The sequence below is a fragment of the Pogonomyrmex barbatus genome, unplaced genomic scaffold (genome assembly GCF_055798465.1).
Source record: "Pogonomyrmex barbatus isolate J1 unplaced genomic scaffold, ASM5579846v1 scaffold19, whole genome shotgun sequence".
In the NCBI taxonomy this organism is placed as follows: domain Eukaryota; kingdom Metazoa; phylum Arthropoda; class Insecta; order Hymenoptera; family Formicidae; genus Pogonomyrmex; species Pogonomyrmex barbatus.
The window spans coordinates 3,918,812-3,939,537 of NW_028297115.1; the positions used below are offsets into that span (position 1 = coordinate 3,918,812).

At 35.3% G+C, this 20,726-nt stretch overlaps 1 protein-coding gene across 1 annotated transcript in view; it reads left to right on the top strand.

The window, feature by feature from the left end:
* LOC105423029 (uncharacterized) overlaps positions 1–19,367 on the top strand; it is a 314,375-nt gene extending 295,008 nt beyond the window's left edge. The window contains exon 7 of the mRNA XM_089075663.1: positions 14,903–19,367. Within this exon, the coding sequence (XP_088931789.1) occupies positions 14,903–15,210 (308 nt within the window). The 3' untranslated portion in view covers positions 15,211–19,367. The remainder of the gene's footprint in view (positions 1–14,902) is intronic.
* The last annotated feature ends 1,359 nt before the right edge of the window (positions 19,368–20,726 follow it).

A 20,726-nucleotide genomic window follows, 5' to 3' on the forward strand; every position in this document is an offset into this window, starting at 1 on the left:
GGATGCAACAACAGATATGATTCAATATTCGGTTAATATATCGAATACTGCAACAGCAATAACACGAAGAAGTATAGTATCTAAAGTAGCGCAGATTTATGATTCGCTGGGTCTTCTCGGGCCAATCTTAATTAAAGGCAAATGTATTATGCATCAGATCATCAGATTCCAATCAGATGGGACGATCTTCTATTTGAAGAAATATAAAAGCAGTGGAATGAATTCTATTGCATTCTGCAAAAATTTAACGAATTTAAGGTCAAAAGGAATTTAAATCCAGGTAACATATTTCAAACATTTGATCTAGTAGATTTTGCTTCCAAAAAGGCATATAGAGCATGCATCTATGCTGTATCTAAAGATGCAAGAAAAATCAATTATTTCTAATATGTGCTAAGAATAAAGTGGCACCTTTAAAGACAATATCGCTGCCGCGATTAGAATTGAATACGGCACTCATGTTGTACAAATTAACTACAGCAACTACTTAAGCAAGCTTATGGGGAACAGATTCGAGAAATACACTTATGGAGCGATTCCACTATTGTGCTTCATCAAATAAGAGCGAATCCTAATGTATTAAAAACTTATATAGCTAATCGCATGACAAAAATTCAAAATTTGTCGAAGGAAGCAGTTTGGCATCATGTTTCATCATTCGATAATCCAGCCGTTCTCTTGTCAAGGGGTTCAACAATCTCAGAAATAGAATAATAGGCTATGGCACGGTCCTCAGTCATCAAGATGCGTGGCCGAAACAAACGCAATTAAAAAAAGACATAAATCATCTAGAACTAAAAAAAACAGTAACAGTGATAAACGTTCAATACACGTACGATATTTTGAGGAGATATTCTTTTTATGAGAAGTTGCTGAGAGTCAGTGCTTATTGTTTGCGTTTTAAAACAAACTGTAAGCAACCGCAAACGAAAATGATAGGCGCACTAACAGTACAAGAATTAAATCAAGCAGAAAATGCAATTGTTAAGTTGACAGCAGGTTGAATCTTTTGCAAAAGAAATAATAACTATCGCTGATGAAAAACTAGCAGAATATCAGCTTTTAACCCATTTTTGGATCAAGTGGAAATTCTTTGAATCGGGGGAAGACTGTATTACGCACAACTAACAGAAGAACAAAAGCCGATAATTTTACCGTCAAAGAATTCGATAACTATTTTAATCATTAGAAGAAAGCATGAGCGACATATGCATAACGGCCTGAATCAATTATTATATACTATTATATTATATACTATTAGACAAAAGTTTTGGATAATTCAAAATTCGGAGAGAAATAAAAGAAGTAATAAGACGTTGCTAAAGTGCTTTCGCTTAAAACCTGAGAGCAAGGAGATAATAATGAGAAATTTTCCGAAGGAAAGAGTCTGTGAAATTTACGCGCTTTCATCAATACTGGAATTGATACACGGGATCTTTCTTGATTCGGAAAAGTCGTCGAAAGGACATACTAAGAAAGTGTAAATAGTCATATTTGTGTGCTGAGCCACAAAGGCAGTACATCTTAGTTAGACTTAGTGTCAGATCTGTCAACTGAAGCATTTATTGCGGCTCTACGACGTTTTACAGCACGGCGAGGAATTTGTAAAAAAATCATGTCCGACAACGGGACGAACTTTATAGGAGTAGATAGAAAACTACGAAAACTGTACGAGTTTATTCAAAGGGAGCAAGAAGCTATATCGCATCATTTAGCAAACCAACGGATCCAAACGACAATTCATGTCTCCAAGATCCCCTAATTTTACAGGATTGTGGGAAACTGTTGTCAAGGTGGTTATAAAGCACTTTTACATGGTGACTCAAGGTCACATTTCTCACTTTCGAAGAGTTTTATTTCATTTTGACAGAAATTGAAGCAATAATGAACTCTCGGCCGCTTTATCAAGGGACGATCCGCAAGATCTGGCTGTCCTAACTTTTGCTCATTCTTTAGTGGGAGATTTATTGTTGCTACCCGTGGAAACAGATTTCTTGGATACATCGGACAATAGACTGTCTAGACGCTTTAGCAAAAATTGCGGCAGTCAATGTAGGCTTGTTGGCAAACGAAGTACTTGCAGGAATTACAACGTCGGCACAAGTGGACGTCTTCGTCAGAAAATTTAAAACCAGGACTACTGGTTTTATTGAAAGAGAAAAATTCTCCTCCCCTTCATTGAACGACGCACGGTTCCGATGAAGTCCGTAGCCGAACATGGCTATTTTAATGTATTGATTGTTTAGTAAATTAAAGTAACTCTAATCTAAACAAATAAAAACACATTATTAATGATTTTAATTCATCTATTTACAAAATACAATGTTATATTCATGAAAATTTGCATTAAAATATTTTTAAAGAAACTTTAATGTTATTTAAATTTGAATCTGATTGTACGTCTTCTACAATTTCCAGTGACTGCAAAAGTCTGAGTACTTCAAATGGAAATGGTTGATATTGTTTTTTAGGAAGTTTACAAAGACTTGTTATTAACAGATCAGACTTAATAAGAGGCGATTGACTAAGTCTTCATTTACTATTTTTCGTGACATTTTTCTTGTGTGATGCTCACGATAATTTTTCAAATCTTTATTTCTTGACTCGGCTACTTCTTCCGACAGTTGACCAATTGACAACAAAGCTTCCTGTATTATTTTTGATCCATGAATAAGTATTTTATGCACGGACGCAGATAAATAATACAGGGATATTGGTTTATCAATAACCTTGCGGTTTCAATAGCAAACATATCGAATGCTTCCGCATTAATCGTACCCTGAAGATATAGTTTGTAAAATGACAGAATATCTCTCAGATCAAAGTCTCCTCAATCTCTGTTATGGAAGCAGCTTCCGAAGGATTGTGGAAGAAATGTCGCGCCACATTTCCAGTATTGAACGTTCCAGTTCCTCCTGGACTTTGTCCACGATTAAGCCCATTTTTGCTTGAATTTATCTCGTAATAAAGTTTTTCTTGCCTTCATTATAATGTTATCAACTCCTCGTGCCATTTCTTAAATTCCAATTGCCATAGGCAAGAAATACTCGAAAAAGCGAATCCAAGCGTGTAGAGGCGAGAGACCAAATCGAAAAATTGTAGTATCAACTCACTTCGTTAAAACCGCATCAATATTATTCATTTCCTTAGGTGATGCCTGACATACAAAACACACTTGTGAAAATGAAGTTGAGCTTAATGCATTGCATACTTTTCTGTCAATCATCGTTAGGTTCATCTTATATGTAATATTTAAATTTCGACCGTACACAGTCAATTCTTCTGTGAGAATTAAAAGTGCACACTGAGATTTAATTCTAGCTTCTTCTTCCTTTGATAAGTTAACATTCTCTTTTCTAAACTGGAACTTTATTGGTCTACAGTACCGAGTTGATAATAGACGAGGGTTTGCCAAAGAATCTTACGTTTTCTACTATTATTGTCTACGTAGAGTTGAAGAGGCACCATGGAAGTTACGAAAATCTGTATCAGCAAATTCTTCTTCACATGTTTGATGGTATTCGTTGTAGTCATTGCTTCCGTCAAAACCCCATTTGGATAACAGAACTAAGCTAGAAAGTTCATCATTGTTAAATTGGGGTAGAACATCCTTTTGATTTCCTACGATTCGTACAACAGTATGATCCAGCAAACCCTAGTTTAATTTCAGCAGTGCACTCAGTTATAGCAATATTTTCTTGAGCAGGATAGCATTTTTTCTTTGCAGTGACAATTTTTTGATAACTTGGAAGCAGTTTATATTATGAGTTTTTAAAGCATCTCGTAAAATCATATATTGATGTTTTGATAAGTCTGCTTCTACAGAGATAATGCGTCATTTTCAGAAAATGTCATAATTAAAGAGCGATTTTCAAATGATCAAGTTTTGCTCATAATATGAGTTGTCTTAGAAGAAGATGAAGTGATCTCTTTGACAAGTTTTGCAGTTGTACGTCTTCCTGATTTTCGTAATTTTAATTCAGCAGCATACATAAGTTCGTGTTCTTCTAATGCTTCCACAGTTTTTTAAACTCGTCACTTGGATCAATCACAAATTTCGTCAAATGATTTTGATGGCCATTGTTTGGTTGTATTTTCAGAAATTTCCATCCAGATTACACATTCGTTTAGAAACTTTGAATGTTTCAAAATAAATTTTTCCTTCTTTCGATTGCATTTTTCCCACTTATCAGATATTTTCTTGCAAAAAAAATGAATTTTTTCTTTTACTTGAGATAATTCTTCCTCTGAAATTTTGCAAAAAATAGAACTAATAATATATTTTTCAATGGCTTTGTTTTTTTCAATTTTGTTTCCCAAAGTTGTAATCCAGATATCAAAAAGTTATTGATTCTTCATTTTCATTCTTTATAAAACAATATTTACCTACACGGAGAAAATTTTATATTAAAAATTATTATAATGTTGCTACTATAGCTAGTAACTGCAAATTATCAAAGGATTATTAAATACATACCATAGAAATTAACACTTTCCACTTTATAATATGATTTGAACGCCGCACTTTACAAAAATTAGTTTATTTATGTGATAAAAAGCGGTGATGTTATAGTTACACTAAAAATTACACCGAAACCATATAAACCATATAAACATTCTAACTCATTAAGAACTCGGGAGGAAGGAATATAATGAATATTGAATATTGAACAATTGAATGCAGCCGAAGCCAGTAGTGTAGAATGAAAAATTATTTTCGCATTCCCTTCAATTATTTCGCAGACAGATTTTTGCGCCTGGCCATTTGTTTAACTTTCTTCTAAGAAAATATTTAAAAAATAATAGAAACGCAAATCGGCGCAACATTGTAAGCACAGTTTTCGATGCCCAACAAGTTCACCTACAAAATATTGTTTTATTTACTAAGGCCGAATTGCGCCGAATTTAGTAATATTTTAACAAATAATATTAATCTGGATGAAAATTATTAATTCTCTGGATATTGTTCAAATATTTATTGTACAATATATAAACTAAACATAACAAAATTATTAATATCACAATGGAGTACATATCTGAGCAGGCAAAATCTATAAGTAAAATTTCAAGAAATGATTAAGAATAGACTCAATAATATTATTTGAAAATAGTTTTTATCCAGAATTTTTGAATACATTCTCGCATGAATTAATAACATTATCACTTGAAGCTTTATTATTAGATGATAAAAGAAAATTAAGAGACAAATCTTCTATATTTGAATATCCTGGATCATTAGATATCCCCAATTAGCAAAATGGAAACAAAATGGAAAAATCTTTTTTATATTGATGTTCGGCTACGGACTCCATCGGAACTACCGTGCGATGGCTCAAATTATTGAAGTCCATTATGGAAGTGATAAAGTTGTCAGAGTAGTCACAGTTAAGACGACTAAGGGACTTTTCAAAAGGGCAGCCAGAGATGTCTGTCCACTTTCTATTTACGATCACTCAGATAAACTCACTATAAATAAAATTTTTGTAGTAATTTGTTAAATCAATGGATATTCAAGGATAGTTTATTTAAATAACTTTAGAACTCATCAGAATTATTGCGTATTTCATTGTCTTTTATTATATTTCTATATTTAATTGTATAGTGAGGTTTATCATTTGTTTATTCGTTCATATTAACTCCCTATTATGTACTTTATCTGTTTGTTTGTGTCTTTACGTTTGTTAGCATTGTATCGTTACTTATATATTATTGAAAGCCCAGTTTTTCAAGGAGCCCGGGATGTCCGCGTCAACAAAATGAAGGAAATAGATGGTGTGGGAGAAAAGATGTGTGTTTGGGGAATAAGATCGTTAACGAATAAAGTTAAGTTTAGCAAAAAAAAAGGCAGAAATATTCATTTAATCCAGAGGCAAACAAACTTTTTTTGATATCTTTAACGATTTGGATATCTAGTCAGAAAGAAAAAAAACCTTTTCTTCAAGGGATCTTTCATCCCCTTAATGTGCAAGAACACAGATAAAAAAAAATATTGTCTTTTATTTTGTCTATATTTTAATATATTCAAAGCTCATTAAAATCGGGGGGGGGGGCAGTTGTGTACCTTTCCTTATAGGCTGTTTCGAATATATAATCATATAACGAAATGAATCTTATAATTGTTGATATGTTGAGAAATGTCAGAAATTTTTTTCAATTAAGGCTAGCATACTATCAAGCGGTGGAAGGAAGATAATTCGAATATCTGATATAATCATTATCAACTCTTGCACATAATGCATTTCATAGGAATGAAATCTGATTTTTAGCTACTACGCGGGCAATTTTTCATGTTACCTGCTGCAGTGAAATGTTGAATCGTTTCTATAATTGTTGATTTTGAAATTAGATCTCACGCGCGTGTGCACGCAACACACGCACGCACGCACGCACGCACGCACGCGCACACACACACACACACACACACACACACACACACACACACACACACACACACACATACACACACACATACGCACGCACGCACGCACGCACGCACGCACGCACGCACGCACGCACGCACGCACACACACACACACACACACACACACACACACACACACACACACACATACAATTAATTATATTAATTTTTTTGAATAAATAAAGAAAGGATATATATATATATATATATATATATCCTTTCTTTATTTATTCAAAAAAAAAGATATATATATATATATATATATATATTACAAATTTAATAAAATAAATGTAATTAATTAAAAAGACAAATATAGTTATATATTTTCTAATGAATAAATATTTAAAGTAAATATAAATGTATTAGAAAATGAAAAGCGTAAATAAATAAAGAAAAAATCCACTTTTGGCCAATATGTACGCATTTTTCTTAAAAAAAAAAAAGAATCTTCATTTTTAATATAAGAAAATGACTTATTTTTAGTACAGAAAATGATTAAAAATTAACTTCAATGTTATTTGTTTTGTAACTATTCAGTGAGTACACTTTTTATTTCGTCAATTGCATGTATAAATAACATTAAAGAAAAAGTAAAAAAATAAATATAATAAAGGAAAGTACTATTATTATAATAGCAATTTTATTGCAGTTTCATTAACAGATTACATACACATTGTTGCTCAACGGAAACTGCGAGAAGGTGGTCTCTTCCGTCAAAAAAATATTTGTCACAACACAACGTGTTGCTTTTTCAATGAATGTATAAAAAAGAATAGAGAGTAGAGACAGAATAGTAGAAAAGATAGATAGAAAGAAAAGAGATAGGAAAAGTATAGAAAGAAATTGAAAGATAGAAAGAAAAAATAGAAGGAAAGAAAAAATAAAATATAAAAGAATAGAAACAAGAGATAACAAGAGAGATAGGACAATAAAAAGATAGAAAGATAAAAAATAAAGCAGGAAAAAGACACGCAATACATAGAAAATAATTTGATTACGTAAAAGTTACTTTATAAGATTTATAACTCATGACAAAATTTTATTAAGAAAAACGAAACCACTTGAAAAATAAGATTATGTCTATAAATAAATAAATAAATAAATACGTTAATATATATGTATATATAAATTTTATATATGTGCATGTAAATAAAACATGTGTTTGTTTTGATGCAAATTCTCAATAAATTTGCCAGGTGTTAATGCTTAAACTTAAATTTTGATTTATTTTATCGAACGCCACATGTACTAAAATGTTTCTTTTTATTCAAGAAGCGCTCAATTTCAAAGCTGTAATTGTTTAAATTTTGTTCAAATGTATTGAACGAGATATAGATCTCGATTTATATCACGGATAACGTATCATAATGTTTGAAAAATAACAGCAAAAGATACACATTTCTACACACTTTTAATATCAATATAGAATTTTAGTATCAATTTTAGTATCAATATAAACAACATTATAATTATGGTTGCATCATGTCATAGGGTGAGCCTATATTTCGTAAAGGAACGCTTCGATTTGACTCATGACGTACAAATTTTGTTTAAATAAATAAGTAGTACACTCAATCAATGAAACATGAAAGAATATCAGCGTGACTTGATTAATTTGATTGAATACACAGCATACTTCTGCTAAAATCGCTAGAGATAAAGAAAAGTTAGTCCATTCCAAAACGAAAAGGTAGAGAGTTCTCTTTGATAAGTCTAGTTAATGAAATATTTCATTATCATTGTATTTCAACGCTATTTATATCGATACTTAACACATGTAATATCTCGCTATTAAATTGATATTAATATTTTGATATTGATATTGATATGTTCCGGTATTAATTATACGTATATAATATACAAACGTATGTAATATATAAATAGGTTTCGTAAAAAAGCAAAAATAATTTCTCAATAAAAATATAATATCATATCAATATATTTGTATAATAATCTCGATCGACGTTAAGAGGGCCCTCGTGATAGCGCCTTTATCATTTGTTATATCATCATACCTGAGCGCGCGAAATGTTAGCTCTATGAGTTAGCTATATTAGTCGACTTTAATCGTTATTAATTTAAAAATTATTATAACCTCGGCATTTTCATATTAGAATTTTCGTCTTATTTTTAAGTCAGGAATATGTCATAAAAATTTCGATCGCGAGTTGTGGAACACCTGTATACATATATGTATATATATATATATATATATATATATATATATATATATATTGTTGTACCCCGGATGAGCTACGACGTTAATATTCGGGATAGTCGGGTTCACCAAGCCTAAGGAGTTAGAACTTCGAGCAGGATCAAAAGAATGTAGGGGTTCTCTTGAAATCACTAACACACACTTCTTTTAATTTAACTGATTTATTTAAACAAGTGTACAAATACTTGATATTATAACGATTATATTTTACACGTCGTCGGACGGCTCGGCGCGTATCGCGTTACTCTGGCGGCCGATGACCGAGTATGACACCTGAGCTGCTGATAATACGGTTCGCGTGAACTTCGTGACAAGTTTCCATAATATCTTGCGCGACTTTTATAATAATGATTCCGCACGACTTATAATTTCGACTCTCCTTGCCTCTTCCACCTTCTAACCGATTATATAGACTGATCGATGCCTGATCAGCATTCCGATCGATTGCGTGATATTGATTGATTAATATCACGCTCGATTCAATCATCAAATTTAGGAATTTGCTGATAGGCTTTTCGCAATATTCTCGCGCGATGCGTTTCTGCGGTCTTTCGAAAGACTGATCGCAATTTTGGCGATCACACATTTATGTCGTCTTTCGAAAGGCTTTTTTCCGAGATTCATGCGGACTGTTTTTGTTGCGGATTACTTTTATTATTAGTTGTAAGTTTGGCTACAAAAATATATATATATATATATATATATGTATGTGCGTGTGTGTGTGTGTGTGTGTGTGTGTGTGTGAAAAGCAGGCGTAGCACGAAGAATCGCGCACGCTTTAACTATCGCTTGAGAAAGAAAAAGGACAGAAAGCAAAGAGAAAAAAATAGGCAGAGAAAGAGTCAGCAATACAGCTATCTTCTTCCACTGTCCGATGCTAGTCGAAGTGACACGACTCGGCGCGAGCACACGTACACGGGCTGCTCACTTGTGTGGCATGCTGCAAATTTCTCGAATCTGGCAACTCTGGCACACTGTGTCCGATTACAGCTACCGTGTGTCTATTTCCTACCGTGCCGATTAATACTGTGTCCGATTTTCATTGTGTTCGATTTCCATTGTGTTCGATTTTCACTGTGTCCGATTTCAATCACTTTGTGTCCATTCCTTATTGTGTCTGTTTGGACCTGTATCCGATCCATTCAACCTGCTGTGCTGATTTATTCTGTGCGCAACTGGGACTCACTCAAATTAAAAGAGAATAACTTTATTCAATAAAGCAAATTGTGATAACGAGTTAACAAAAATATGGTTAGTTGTATAAGAATGGGATATAATGGCAATGAGAGCACAGCGCAGTACTAAGAGCGCATAAATTTAATAATAATCAATGTAACATAATCAAAGTAACATAAAGCGGACGTTTCGGCTGATCTTTCAACCTTCCTTAGCGCAAGAGATAAAAAATCTACTTAGACAGTGAATGAATCGCAAATTCATAGTCAATGTAGCAGCAAACAAAATCGAAATTTCTGCAATGTTTAAAGTCATTGACAGATTTACGACTGAAAAGATTAGCATTAAACAGGACGTTGGACAAATGAGGCGGTATGATGTTATATTTAATACATTTGCGTAAAAATTCCGTCCTCAATCTATTCTTAATAATGGCTTTGTTAAACTTAATCCATAATTTAAATAATCGGACAATATTTTGTCCAAAAACGAAATTAATGTACTGGAAAAAAGAATGAAAACGTATTTTTTCAGCCTGCGTGAAACAAATTGAATATAAGATAAAGCTCCCGAAAAGAATATAAGAATGGGGTATAATAGCAATAAGAGCACAGCGCAGTAGAACGCGTAAAATTTAATAATAAACAATGTAATATAATGGTTAGTTATGTTATTATGCGAGCATGAACAACGTATATCGGTATGGCTGCGAATATTTGTCGCAAAAATAAGAGATCTGTCAAGTGGTCAAATTTAGATTATCATATGCGCGGCGCATCTGTAATGCAGGATGTTCGGGATGCGCGCGGATGCACATGTCGCGTCGCGAGCTAAACAGTTGTTTATCGTCACTCGATCGCGTTAAATCATGGTTCAGCAGTTTACATTCGCGGGAAGTGAAGGATCATTTCGGAGATGCTGTCACTTTGGTAGAGGGATACCGGGTGCTCCCGATTCTGCAGGTCTCTTTGACGGTATGGTTTCATTCCATCGGGTGATCTCGATCGCGCCAAGGAGAGTTTTGAAGTACTGAGATCTGAAATCAGATGGCGATATTTGACGAAAAGAACTCTGAGATTGAGTATACTCGGCCGTGCGGAAAAGTGCCTGAGCACTGCACAAAGCTTCGATGATAGCCGCCGAGTGTGCTCGATCGTGCTGAGGAACGCTTCAGTACTTTTCACGAAGAATTTTCGGAGCTAGACGGATGGTCGAGTGTACTCGGCCGTATTAAGAAACGCCTTAGTACTTTTAGGTTGTGTGCTAGGATCGGTATTCGGCTTCTCATTAGCTATCTTTTGCGAGATCTTACTTTCAAGACTTCGAGAACAAGAAGAATGATTCGAATAGGATAGATGGAATGGAAAGAATCCTCTCTGTGGAGAGCAGTGAGAGCTTTTTCGAGATCGGCAGGGTATTTCGGTATTTACGGAATGAAGTCTGTTAAATACTACGGCTCAGCCTCGTGAGATGGCGCGTGCAGAGACCGCGCGCTCAGTATGATACGTACCGGACATCTTGTAGTGAACGGGCCGGATTTTGTAGTGAAAATTTCTTTAATAAATATTGATGACTAGTATACTTTTGAGAGACTCTATCAATCCATTCCTTTACCCTTAAACGAGAAGGTACAACAACTGGCGCTGCAGACAGGATTTAGTGTTCAAGTGAAAACGTGATTCCAACAAGGATGTCGACCACAACAAAACAGATCGAGTCTCTAACGACTGCCATTAATAGTCTCCTACAACTTGTCCAACAACGCGGCGATCAAGAAGTCGCACCACGAGCCAACGCATTATTCCACACAGAAACTTATAATCATCTAAGCGCTCATGTGGAAAAATATCAGTATGACTCGAGTGACGAAACAAAGCCTTTCACAAAATGGCTATTACGTTACGAATATACGGTGGTTACAGCAGCAGTATGCTTGCCACCTCAAATGCAAACACACCTCGTTTTGAATAACTTCAGACAAGCGGAATTCGATAGATTAGTAGATCACATTGCTCTTACGGAATCGACTCGTATGCGTCAGAACGAACTTATTTCAACTTTAAAGGAACTTTTCTGAGATAAAATTCCCACTCGTCGATGTATAGAGATATTAAATTATCGTTACGATAAATCAATTCCGATCACGGAACATCTAGGCTGCATCAATCGTCACGCGGCCGATTTTGATGGATCTAATTTAATAGATAATAATTTGCGCATCCTCTTGTTGTTACAGTCGTTCTGCTACTCCAATGACAACGATGAATTAAAGAAAATAGCTGTGTAATCGAGAAGAATCGAGATGCCTCCCTCAAAGACGTCGTTGCTGAACTCGAAGCTCACATAAATGTGTCTATCAGCTTAAAAACATTGAAATATCCAACAAAACTCTCTCCAGTATCTGTTTTAAAAATTTCGCAGTACAAAAGGAAGAATGGTCCAAAATCTGCTTCCAAAATCTGCTCTCAAAGATAATAAAAGGGCCCCAGCTGCGATTTCTAAGTGCAACGATTGTTCTAAGTGCAACGACGGCGCGCATCCGCGAGTAAAATATATTTTTCGCGATGCAATCTGCCATAAATACTCGATCAAAGGACACATCGCGAAAGTGTGTCGCTCAAGTTCGGTACAACCGAAAGATTACATCGTGGTCGCAAAATCAGTCTCAAGATTCATTCGCTCTCCGCGGTCGGTAAACGCTGATGAAAATATGTGTGACAGCATTCATACTCGATAATTCAATGACTCTACAATATGATATCGGTTCAGACATCACGGTTATTGATAAAAAAAATTGAATTTGTATCAGATCCCCGAAACTTATTCCGAATGACATCATCGAACACGCAGGTTGAGGCAAACTTGATATTATCGACAGGTTCTATGACGCGATCCAAATTTTCAATCGTATAGATAACATCTACATAGACGAGATGACATTAACCTATTCGGGCTAAACGCTATAAATAGTCTTGATTTGTAATCACTGCCATTAAAGTTGCATCAAGCTGGTTTCGCGTCAGACACTCAGAATATATGCGCCGTGGTATCAAAATCCGTATCTCTTACGAATCTATCGGGTGACCAGCCCAAATGTTTACCAAACGCGGACAATCGTGAATCTGTGTCTGAACACAACACTTATCTCGGAAACATCCTTCATTGTTTCCCGAGTTTATTCGCCGAAGAATTAAGTGTGACAGTTTCAAAGCAAAATTCGATTTCAAAAAAGATGCCCGTTCAGTGCAAATTGCATGCCGTCAAATATCTTTCGCCATAGAAAGTCTGCTCAAACAAAAATTATTGCGTCTCGTATCGGATGGTATTATCAAACACGTAGAAACTTCGAACTGGACATCTCCTATAGTGATCATAAAAAAACAGAACGGTAAACTTCATCTGTGCGTTGACTTCTCAACGGGAGTTAACAACGCGATAATGGACAATATCCACTGCCTATAGTAGGGAACATTATGTTAAAGCTAGTTGTTTTTTTAGTTGGATCTTAGTGATGCATTCTTTCAATTCAAAATCGATGAAGATCATCGTGATATCACTACTATCACCATGCCGCTCTTTCGATTCAAGATCTACTCTTCGGAATTAAAACTACACCAACAATCTTCCAGCAGGCTATGGATGCCACGCTATCCAATCTTGATGGAGTATATGCATATTTAGATAACATCGTAGTCCTAGATTTTACTCAACAGGAACATGACGATTGTTTATTCAAAACCTTGCAATGTTTGCAAGAGCGAGGCTGGAAACTCAGTGCTGAAAAATGTCAGTTCACCTTGAAAGAAACCAAATATTTAGGATTCATCATGAACTCATAGGGAATATCAGCCGATTCAAAAGCTACTAAGGCCATAACCGACATGCTAATTCCCACTTCCGTCTCGAAAGTGCAGAGCTTCTTGGGTATGATGAATCATTATGGGAAGTTCATTTCCCATCTACATCAGATGAAACGATCACTAAACGGAAGAGCTCACTCGTAAAGATCGCTCATGGAATCAAACATACGACTCGCCTTCCAGCAAATCAAAAAGATCATACTGAGTCCTTTTCTCCTGGAACATTTTGACTCTACGAAAACACTAGTAGTAGCAGCCGATATTTGCGCCACCGGAATTAGCGCTGTCTTCCTACAACGCGATTCTCATGGCCACGAACGCGCTATTTATCATATGTCGCAGAGTCTGATTGACTCTCAATGAAACTACTCGCAACTGGAAAAGGAAACCCTCGCGCTCGTCATTGCAGTCGATGCTTCCACAAATTCGTCGGGAAGAAGATTTGTGTTACAAACTGACCACAAATCTTTCATGGCTCTCTTGCAAATCGACAATACAAAGGAACTCAAACCGACGATGGCAGCCCGATTCAAGCGTTGGGCACTACATCTGCTAGGTTACGATTTCAAAATATATTCAAACTCAGGGTTTTGGCCAGGCAGACGCACTCTCTCGCCTGATCGATAGATTCCGACGGGATGCAGAAAAACTTCAAGTAATTGGCATTCACGAAATAGAGTCGAAACTCTTTCAAATTAAGAATCTCTCAATCGACTTCTTCAAAAAAGAACTCCGAGATAAATTGAAGATAGCAACTAAGGAAGATCCTTTATTACGCTCAGTTTTCCTAGCCATTAAGGAAACGTAAAATAAATCCAGATTTAGAACTTTCAAAAGACGTTCAGAGTATCATCGATGATACTTTTGGGTGACAGAGTTATCCCTAAGGAACTCAAACCGACAATTCTTGCAGCGCTTCACAAGGACCATCCCGGAATTAGAAGAACCAAGCAGCTAGCCCGCAAATTTACTGGTCAAAAATGACTGAGGATGCCTCATTTATCAGTGCGATCCTTGTGTAAATTAAAAACTTCCGGTAAAAGTATCATTGGATCTGTGACCTGCTCCAATACGCCCCACGTGTACACTTAGATTATACAGGCTCAATCGACGGACAATATCTGCTTATCTTCGTAGAGGCCTACTCCAAATTCTTTGACGTGTCAATCGACAATATCAGCAATCCGCACTGTTGACTTATGCAAAGAATTCTTCTTTCTTTTGCAGATTTGGATCTTCGGACGTGCTCAGACGACGGAACACAGTTCACTTCAGAATTGTTCGCCGCTCTCTGCAAGGATATGCAAATCTCCCATCTGCTATCTCCGGTAAACCATCCCCAATCAAACGGCCAGGCCGAAAGAATAGTTGACACAATAAAAAGAACAATCGCCAAGGATCCATCTAATTGGAAATCACAGTTCTATAATTTTTTGTGCAGCTATCGATATACATCTTGCTCAGGTACCATCGAAGGCAAAACTCCAGCAGGGCTTCTATTCGGAATACCCCATTCATCAAGACTCCCGAAATGAAACCAGCGATCCCTGAAATAATTACAGGAAACATCTACACTGAAAAGCAGGCATGATGAGACAGTTCTCAAAACATCATGGTGCGATTGCGGCATCTAGCAGTAGGAGACCGAGTGATACTGTCCCGCAAAGACAAAAGAGAACAGGGTGATCACCTTGACAGACCATCATAAAGGCTATATCAAAAATCAATTTCAAAAATCAATTCAGTACGCCTCGACGATAAAATCATTGATCGTCGTATCAACCACATCTAGAAAGGAAGTTCCTCACCTTCAACCTCTCTAAGCACCTAGATGAAGACTGAGTGTATTATATCCTAAAGCATTACAAACTCCTCAACAACAGCCTTCTCTAACCCAGAAGATGAGTTACCAGTCAGCAGCTTCTTTACAGCTCAACCTCCGGCAACCTACTAATACCGACCAGGCCCGCTCGGATCCGAACGGCTCCAAAAAGACTCATACTGGACCGTTAGCCAAAATATACTCCCAGGAATAACCGTCCAAGGAGGAAAATATTGGATATAGCCCAGCCTCGTGAGATGGCGCGCGTAAAGACCGCGCGCTCAATACGATACGTTATGTCACGGGTTGGACATCTTGTAGTGAAGTAAAGTTTCATTAATAAATATTGATGACTAACATACTCTTGAGAGACTCTATCAATCCATTTCTTTACCCTTAAACGAGAAGAAACAAAGTCGAATTGATCGATCTCGGCTAAGAATCTCTCTCCACAGAGGCGGAAAGAATATAAGTAGATAATTTTTCGGGTAATTAGGATACGATATGGGAGAAGAATCGGAGCAAGAGTAATGGATTCGGAGTAGAATTAAGAATAGATTTCGTGACGTAATATTGCGCGGAAGGAGATGTTTGCTAAGCGCTACGGTGCGATATTGATGTGTAGTGTGAAGGAGGGGAGGGCATAATGGGCGCTTCGTTATAACGTGATCATTGTATACACGTTTTAGATTAGTGCCATCTTATTTAAATAGAATCAACAAATTTGCTTTGTCGCGTATAAGGTGTTTAGGTTTTTATATACGTTTGACAGGGATAGGAACAGTCAACGTCAACGTGACGGCCAATTACAAAAATACTCTCTTATCTCTGTATCTTGTCGCACGCACGTCATCAAAAAATGAAGATGGAATTCGAAAGCGTTTTTCTTGATGGAACAACGTCATTATAATTAAAGAATGTAAAATAACCAGTTTCTTCTGGCGATGTTAGTAAATTTTCAAGTACCAATATTTTGGTTGCTGCAACAATTTTGAATAAACTGTGCGGACTCTCTAGCAAATTTTTCATACGCTTGTTTTGTCACAATTTGACGGACTATATATGATAACACATATAGAAGTGGGTAACATGTTTCCATGTTACCCACTGCTTGCGCATTTTTCTTTCAAGTTGTACTTTATGGTGTAAATTAATCACTCTGATTGTCTGCAACTGTTGCACGAATCGCGCTTTTTTCTCCCCACTATGATTATAACTAAAAACGGTATCATAAATCTATTTATAAAGAAGCATAGAGCGGAACCGCTCAGTAACCAAAATGTTTCTTATCTATCGTGTTAGATAGCTGCGATATTTACAATATAACATCCGAACAATTATAATATATATTGAAAGTTGTTTTGCTACGAAAACTTTAAAATTGTATGAATTTTTTGGGACAAGCTATCCAAGTATATAAAAAACGAGTCTGAGGTTCAACAGTATCGTTGGTGTGCGAAACATTATAATTTGCCGTGACATCAAATGCACATCGACGTTCCGGCACCGTTGATAAAGAATTGTGATGAATACCAGCAAGAGGCAGAGATTTGTTAAATCGAGCGATAAATTCGCTTCTTTTCAAATTGCAATTCCAATATCAATTTTGCTTCCAGCTTTTCTAAATGCGTCTTCGAACGCATTTAAAAAAGTAATTGATTAGAGGCGATCAAGGTATTAATCCGTTGAACGCTGCGTGCCACGAAGACGATATAGTCGATTCATAAAGCAACAATGTCGCTAAACGACACATAGTAATATACTCGCCGCGAAAGCGCGAAACGCATCACCGCGAGAGATTTGACTGGGCGAAAAAGCTGCTTCTTCAGCCTTATGGGCGATCATGAAGATCAAAACAAAAATCAATATGAGTTTGAAAACGAAAAAGAAGAAAGCAACAAAGAGAGCAACGAAAAGGAATACTTCCGATAGCAAAACGCGGCGGTATTCTACCTGTCCTACCATTGTTGGGAATTCTTGGTTAATTGGTCAGCGGAGTGGGAGTGAACGATAACAAAGGCTCGCAACGTCAGCTGGAAGAATTACAACGCCATAATCTATGCTATGAAAGGTCACCTTTCATAGCATAAGCATGGACAAAATAACATTACAACAAAAAGAAAAACGTCAAAGAGAGTTAAAAATTCCTAAAGACGTAACTATCAATGTACAACTAGCAATGCACAATTAACAATTGGCAACGTGGTATGCACATTACGTATTTGAGAAATGTTTTTATGCGTACTATCTTACCTACAACAGAAGGAGTACATCGAAATGAGAGCGGTGTCGTAAATTTAAATAATGCTGACGGATTGGATACTCATTGGATGACGTACGTAAAGAGGAGGGATCATTATTTTGATAGTTTTGGCAATTTTCGACCACTGAAGGAATTGGTACGGTATCTAGAAAGGACATACATTGAGTATAATTACATGACGTATCAACGATCAAAGCAATTATGGACAACTATTTGCAATTTCCGAAAGAGATTGGCAACCAATTTACTGACAAACATTGCATTATATAAAGTCAGTATTCGAAACATGTCACTGACATTTACGCTAACTGATAAAAATAGTTTGCTCTCGGTAATGTACTTTTCAGTCATAGATCTGAGCGATGGTGATTACGAATTCGGTTTGGTAGATTTGAAACGTATCACACGAAACCGAATATAACATTGTCTAATAATAAATTTTATTTTGGCAAAGATGACAAAAAATTGTCATTTTCGAAGGATTTTATTTCCGTACGACGACTTAAGTCTAGATTTTAACAAAAATATATATGCCATCCTCTTTGACATGTATGCATGTTTCTATAAATCATATCACAATTGCTACAAAACGCTTTTTATTATACCATAGGAATGTTTTTAATAAAAGGACCTGTGGTCATTGATTGTTGGCGACACAATGAATCCATCAAGAACGTTACTGTAGATGTACGAATAGAATTTGACTGCAAAATGTACCAGCAATACTACTTATTGTCTTATCTTGCTACCGCGTGATCAAGTATTGCCTGTTATCCAACGTAGTGCGCAAGATTATGTAAATTACACTGCAGAATTAAAATAAAATTCAGAATTTAAATAAAATTTCATGTTAGTCAATTTACAGTCGAATATGTAATATCTTCAAACACGCTATTCTTTCGATTCGTCTGCAGAACAAAGATAACGTATCACAGTTCTCTAGCTAAGTCGACATTTTTATACTCCACGAATGTTTGATTATGCTTTATAATAAAGGATATTCGTATAGATCGAAAACTCATGCTCAGATATCGTCTATTTTCCAAAGTTTGCAGCAACGATTTTATTGATCTCATTCAATATTAGATGATACATTCGCTATTGTATTTTGAATAATTTTACTTCCAATATCGTCAGAATTGCAAATATCTTATTTTTTTAATACAAGAAATAAAAATTTGACGTATTTATTGATGGGACGCAACCTCAAAAATGCATTCATCATGATTGTGTCAATGTGGATCTGTAAGGATTCATTATCAGAAGGAAAATTGTGAAGAAAGTGGCTGTGTTGAAAAAAGGGACAGTTCTCTCACATTATATTTTTGCAATTCCCATGGTGTTTTAAGGTATAATACATTGTTATAAAAGAATTGGCAGACACGTGTGTATGATTCACATATTTATTGTGAGATGTTACATGATCTTACGGGAGCGATCTCGCATGGCAACTGCCTGGCTCACGCATCTTATCATAGTTTACTTCGTCATAATCAGATGGCGCAAGCCGCCATTACACAACATATGGCATATCCTTACAAAATTCGACAAATCTTGTACTTCCTGGTTGATTGCAAATAATCATAGATTACGATGGAAAAACAGAATGATGTACAGCATGGTGGAACGTTTGATGACAACAGCTGTAATTGATATACAGGAGATGAGACTTTCGTATACGTTAAAGGATATCAGAAGAAAGAATGGTTGGCAAATGTTCTTGATTGCGAGAGATGACGTCATCATCGAAACTTTGAATGCTGATTATGAATTTATAAAATTGTTGAATAATGTAGATGTTAATAATATTTTCATATAGACGTGTAAAACATTTGAAACATTATACGTTATAAAATGTAAAAATATTTAAAATATTTAAAATATTTAAAATATTTAAAATATTTAACTGGTGGTTGCGTCAGAAAGAAAGATTTAAAAATAAAAAGTATTTAAACATCAATATGTTGTGTTCCTTTACCCTATCCATGTATATTTAGATTTAAATAACACTAGTACACCTATGCGATTCAATAATAATTAGATAGGTTTGATAACAGTTCAAAATTTGACAGTGGTTCAATAGCGGTTCAATATGATTTGATAATGATTCGAAGTGGTTCGGTAACAATTTGAGCGATTTAAAGTAATTGCGATTTAAAGTAGCGATTTAAAGTAATTTGGTAGTGGTTTGATAGTGATTTGATAATGATTTGATAATAGTTCGATGGCAGTTCAATAGTAATTTGAAGCAATTCGATAGTGATTTCATAGCGGTTTAAAATGATTTGACAATGGTTTAGAAGCGGTTAGATCATGTTTTATAGAGCGTAATATGACAGATAAAAAAATGTCGAAGTGGTTTTCGCAAATTCAAGATGCAATGGTAAGTATAAACATAACATATATAAAGTTGTTTCTATCTTCTCGTGTGTTCGATAGTTGATCAAAATAGTTCAATAGCGGTTTATAATTGATCAACATGGTTTGATAGTGATTCGATAATGGTTCAATAGCGATTTAGTACAACTACTATTCGAAATGGTTTGATAGCATATAAAAGTGATATGTGAACTAAGCCCAAATATTGGACTGTATATTTATACACATGAACTGAGATAACCATATTTTCTTCTATTCATCATTTATAATGTGTCGAGTTTTATATCGAGATTTTCTTATAGAATATTATATATATACTATATATATATTATATATATATATATATATATATATATATATATATATATATACTATTTCAGTTAGGTACATCCTCTTTCTGAACATTTTTACTCTCTATATAATACAATTTTGTTGACCATAATACTGTTATGTCAAGAATGTCGAAAACATGGATGATATACGAAATATGCCAACCTTATATACTTCATACTCACGTCGAGCGGTAAGTGACCCCCCCTCCTCCCGCCCCCTCTCCTGTCCCTCTCCCTCTCTTCCATCCTTCTCAC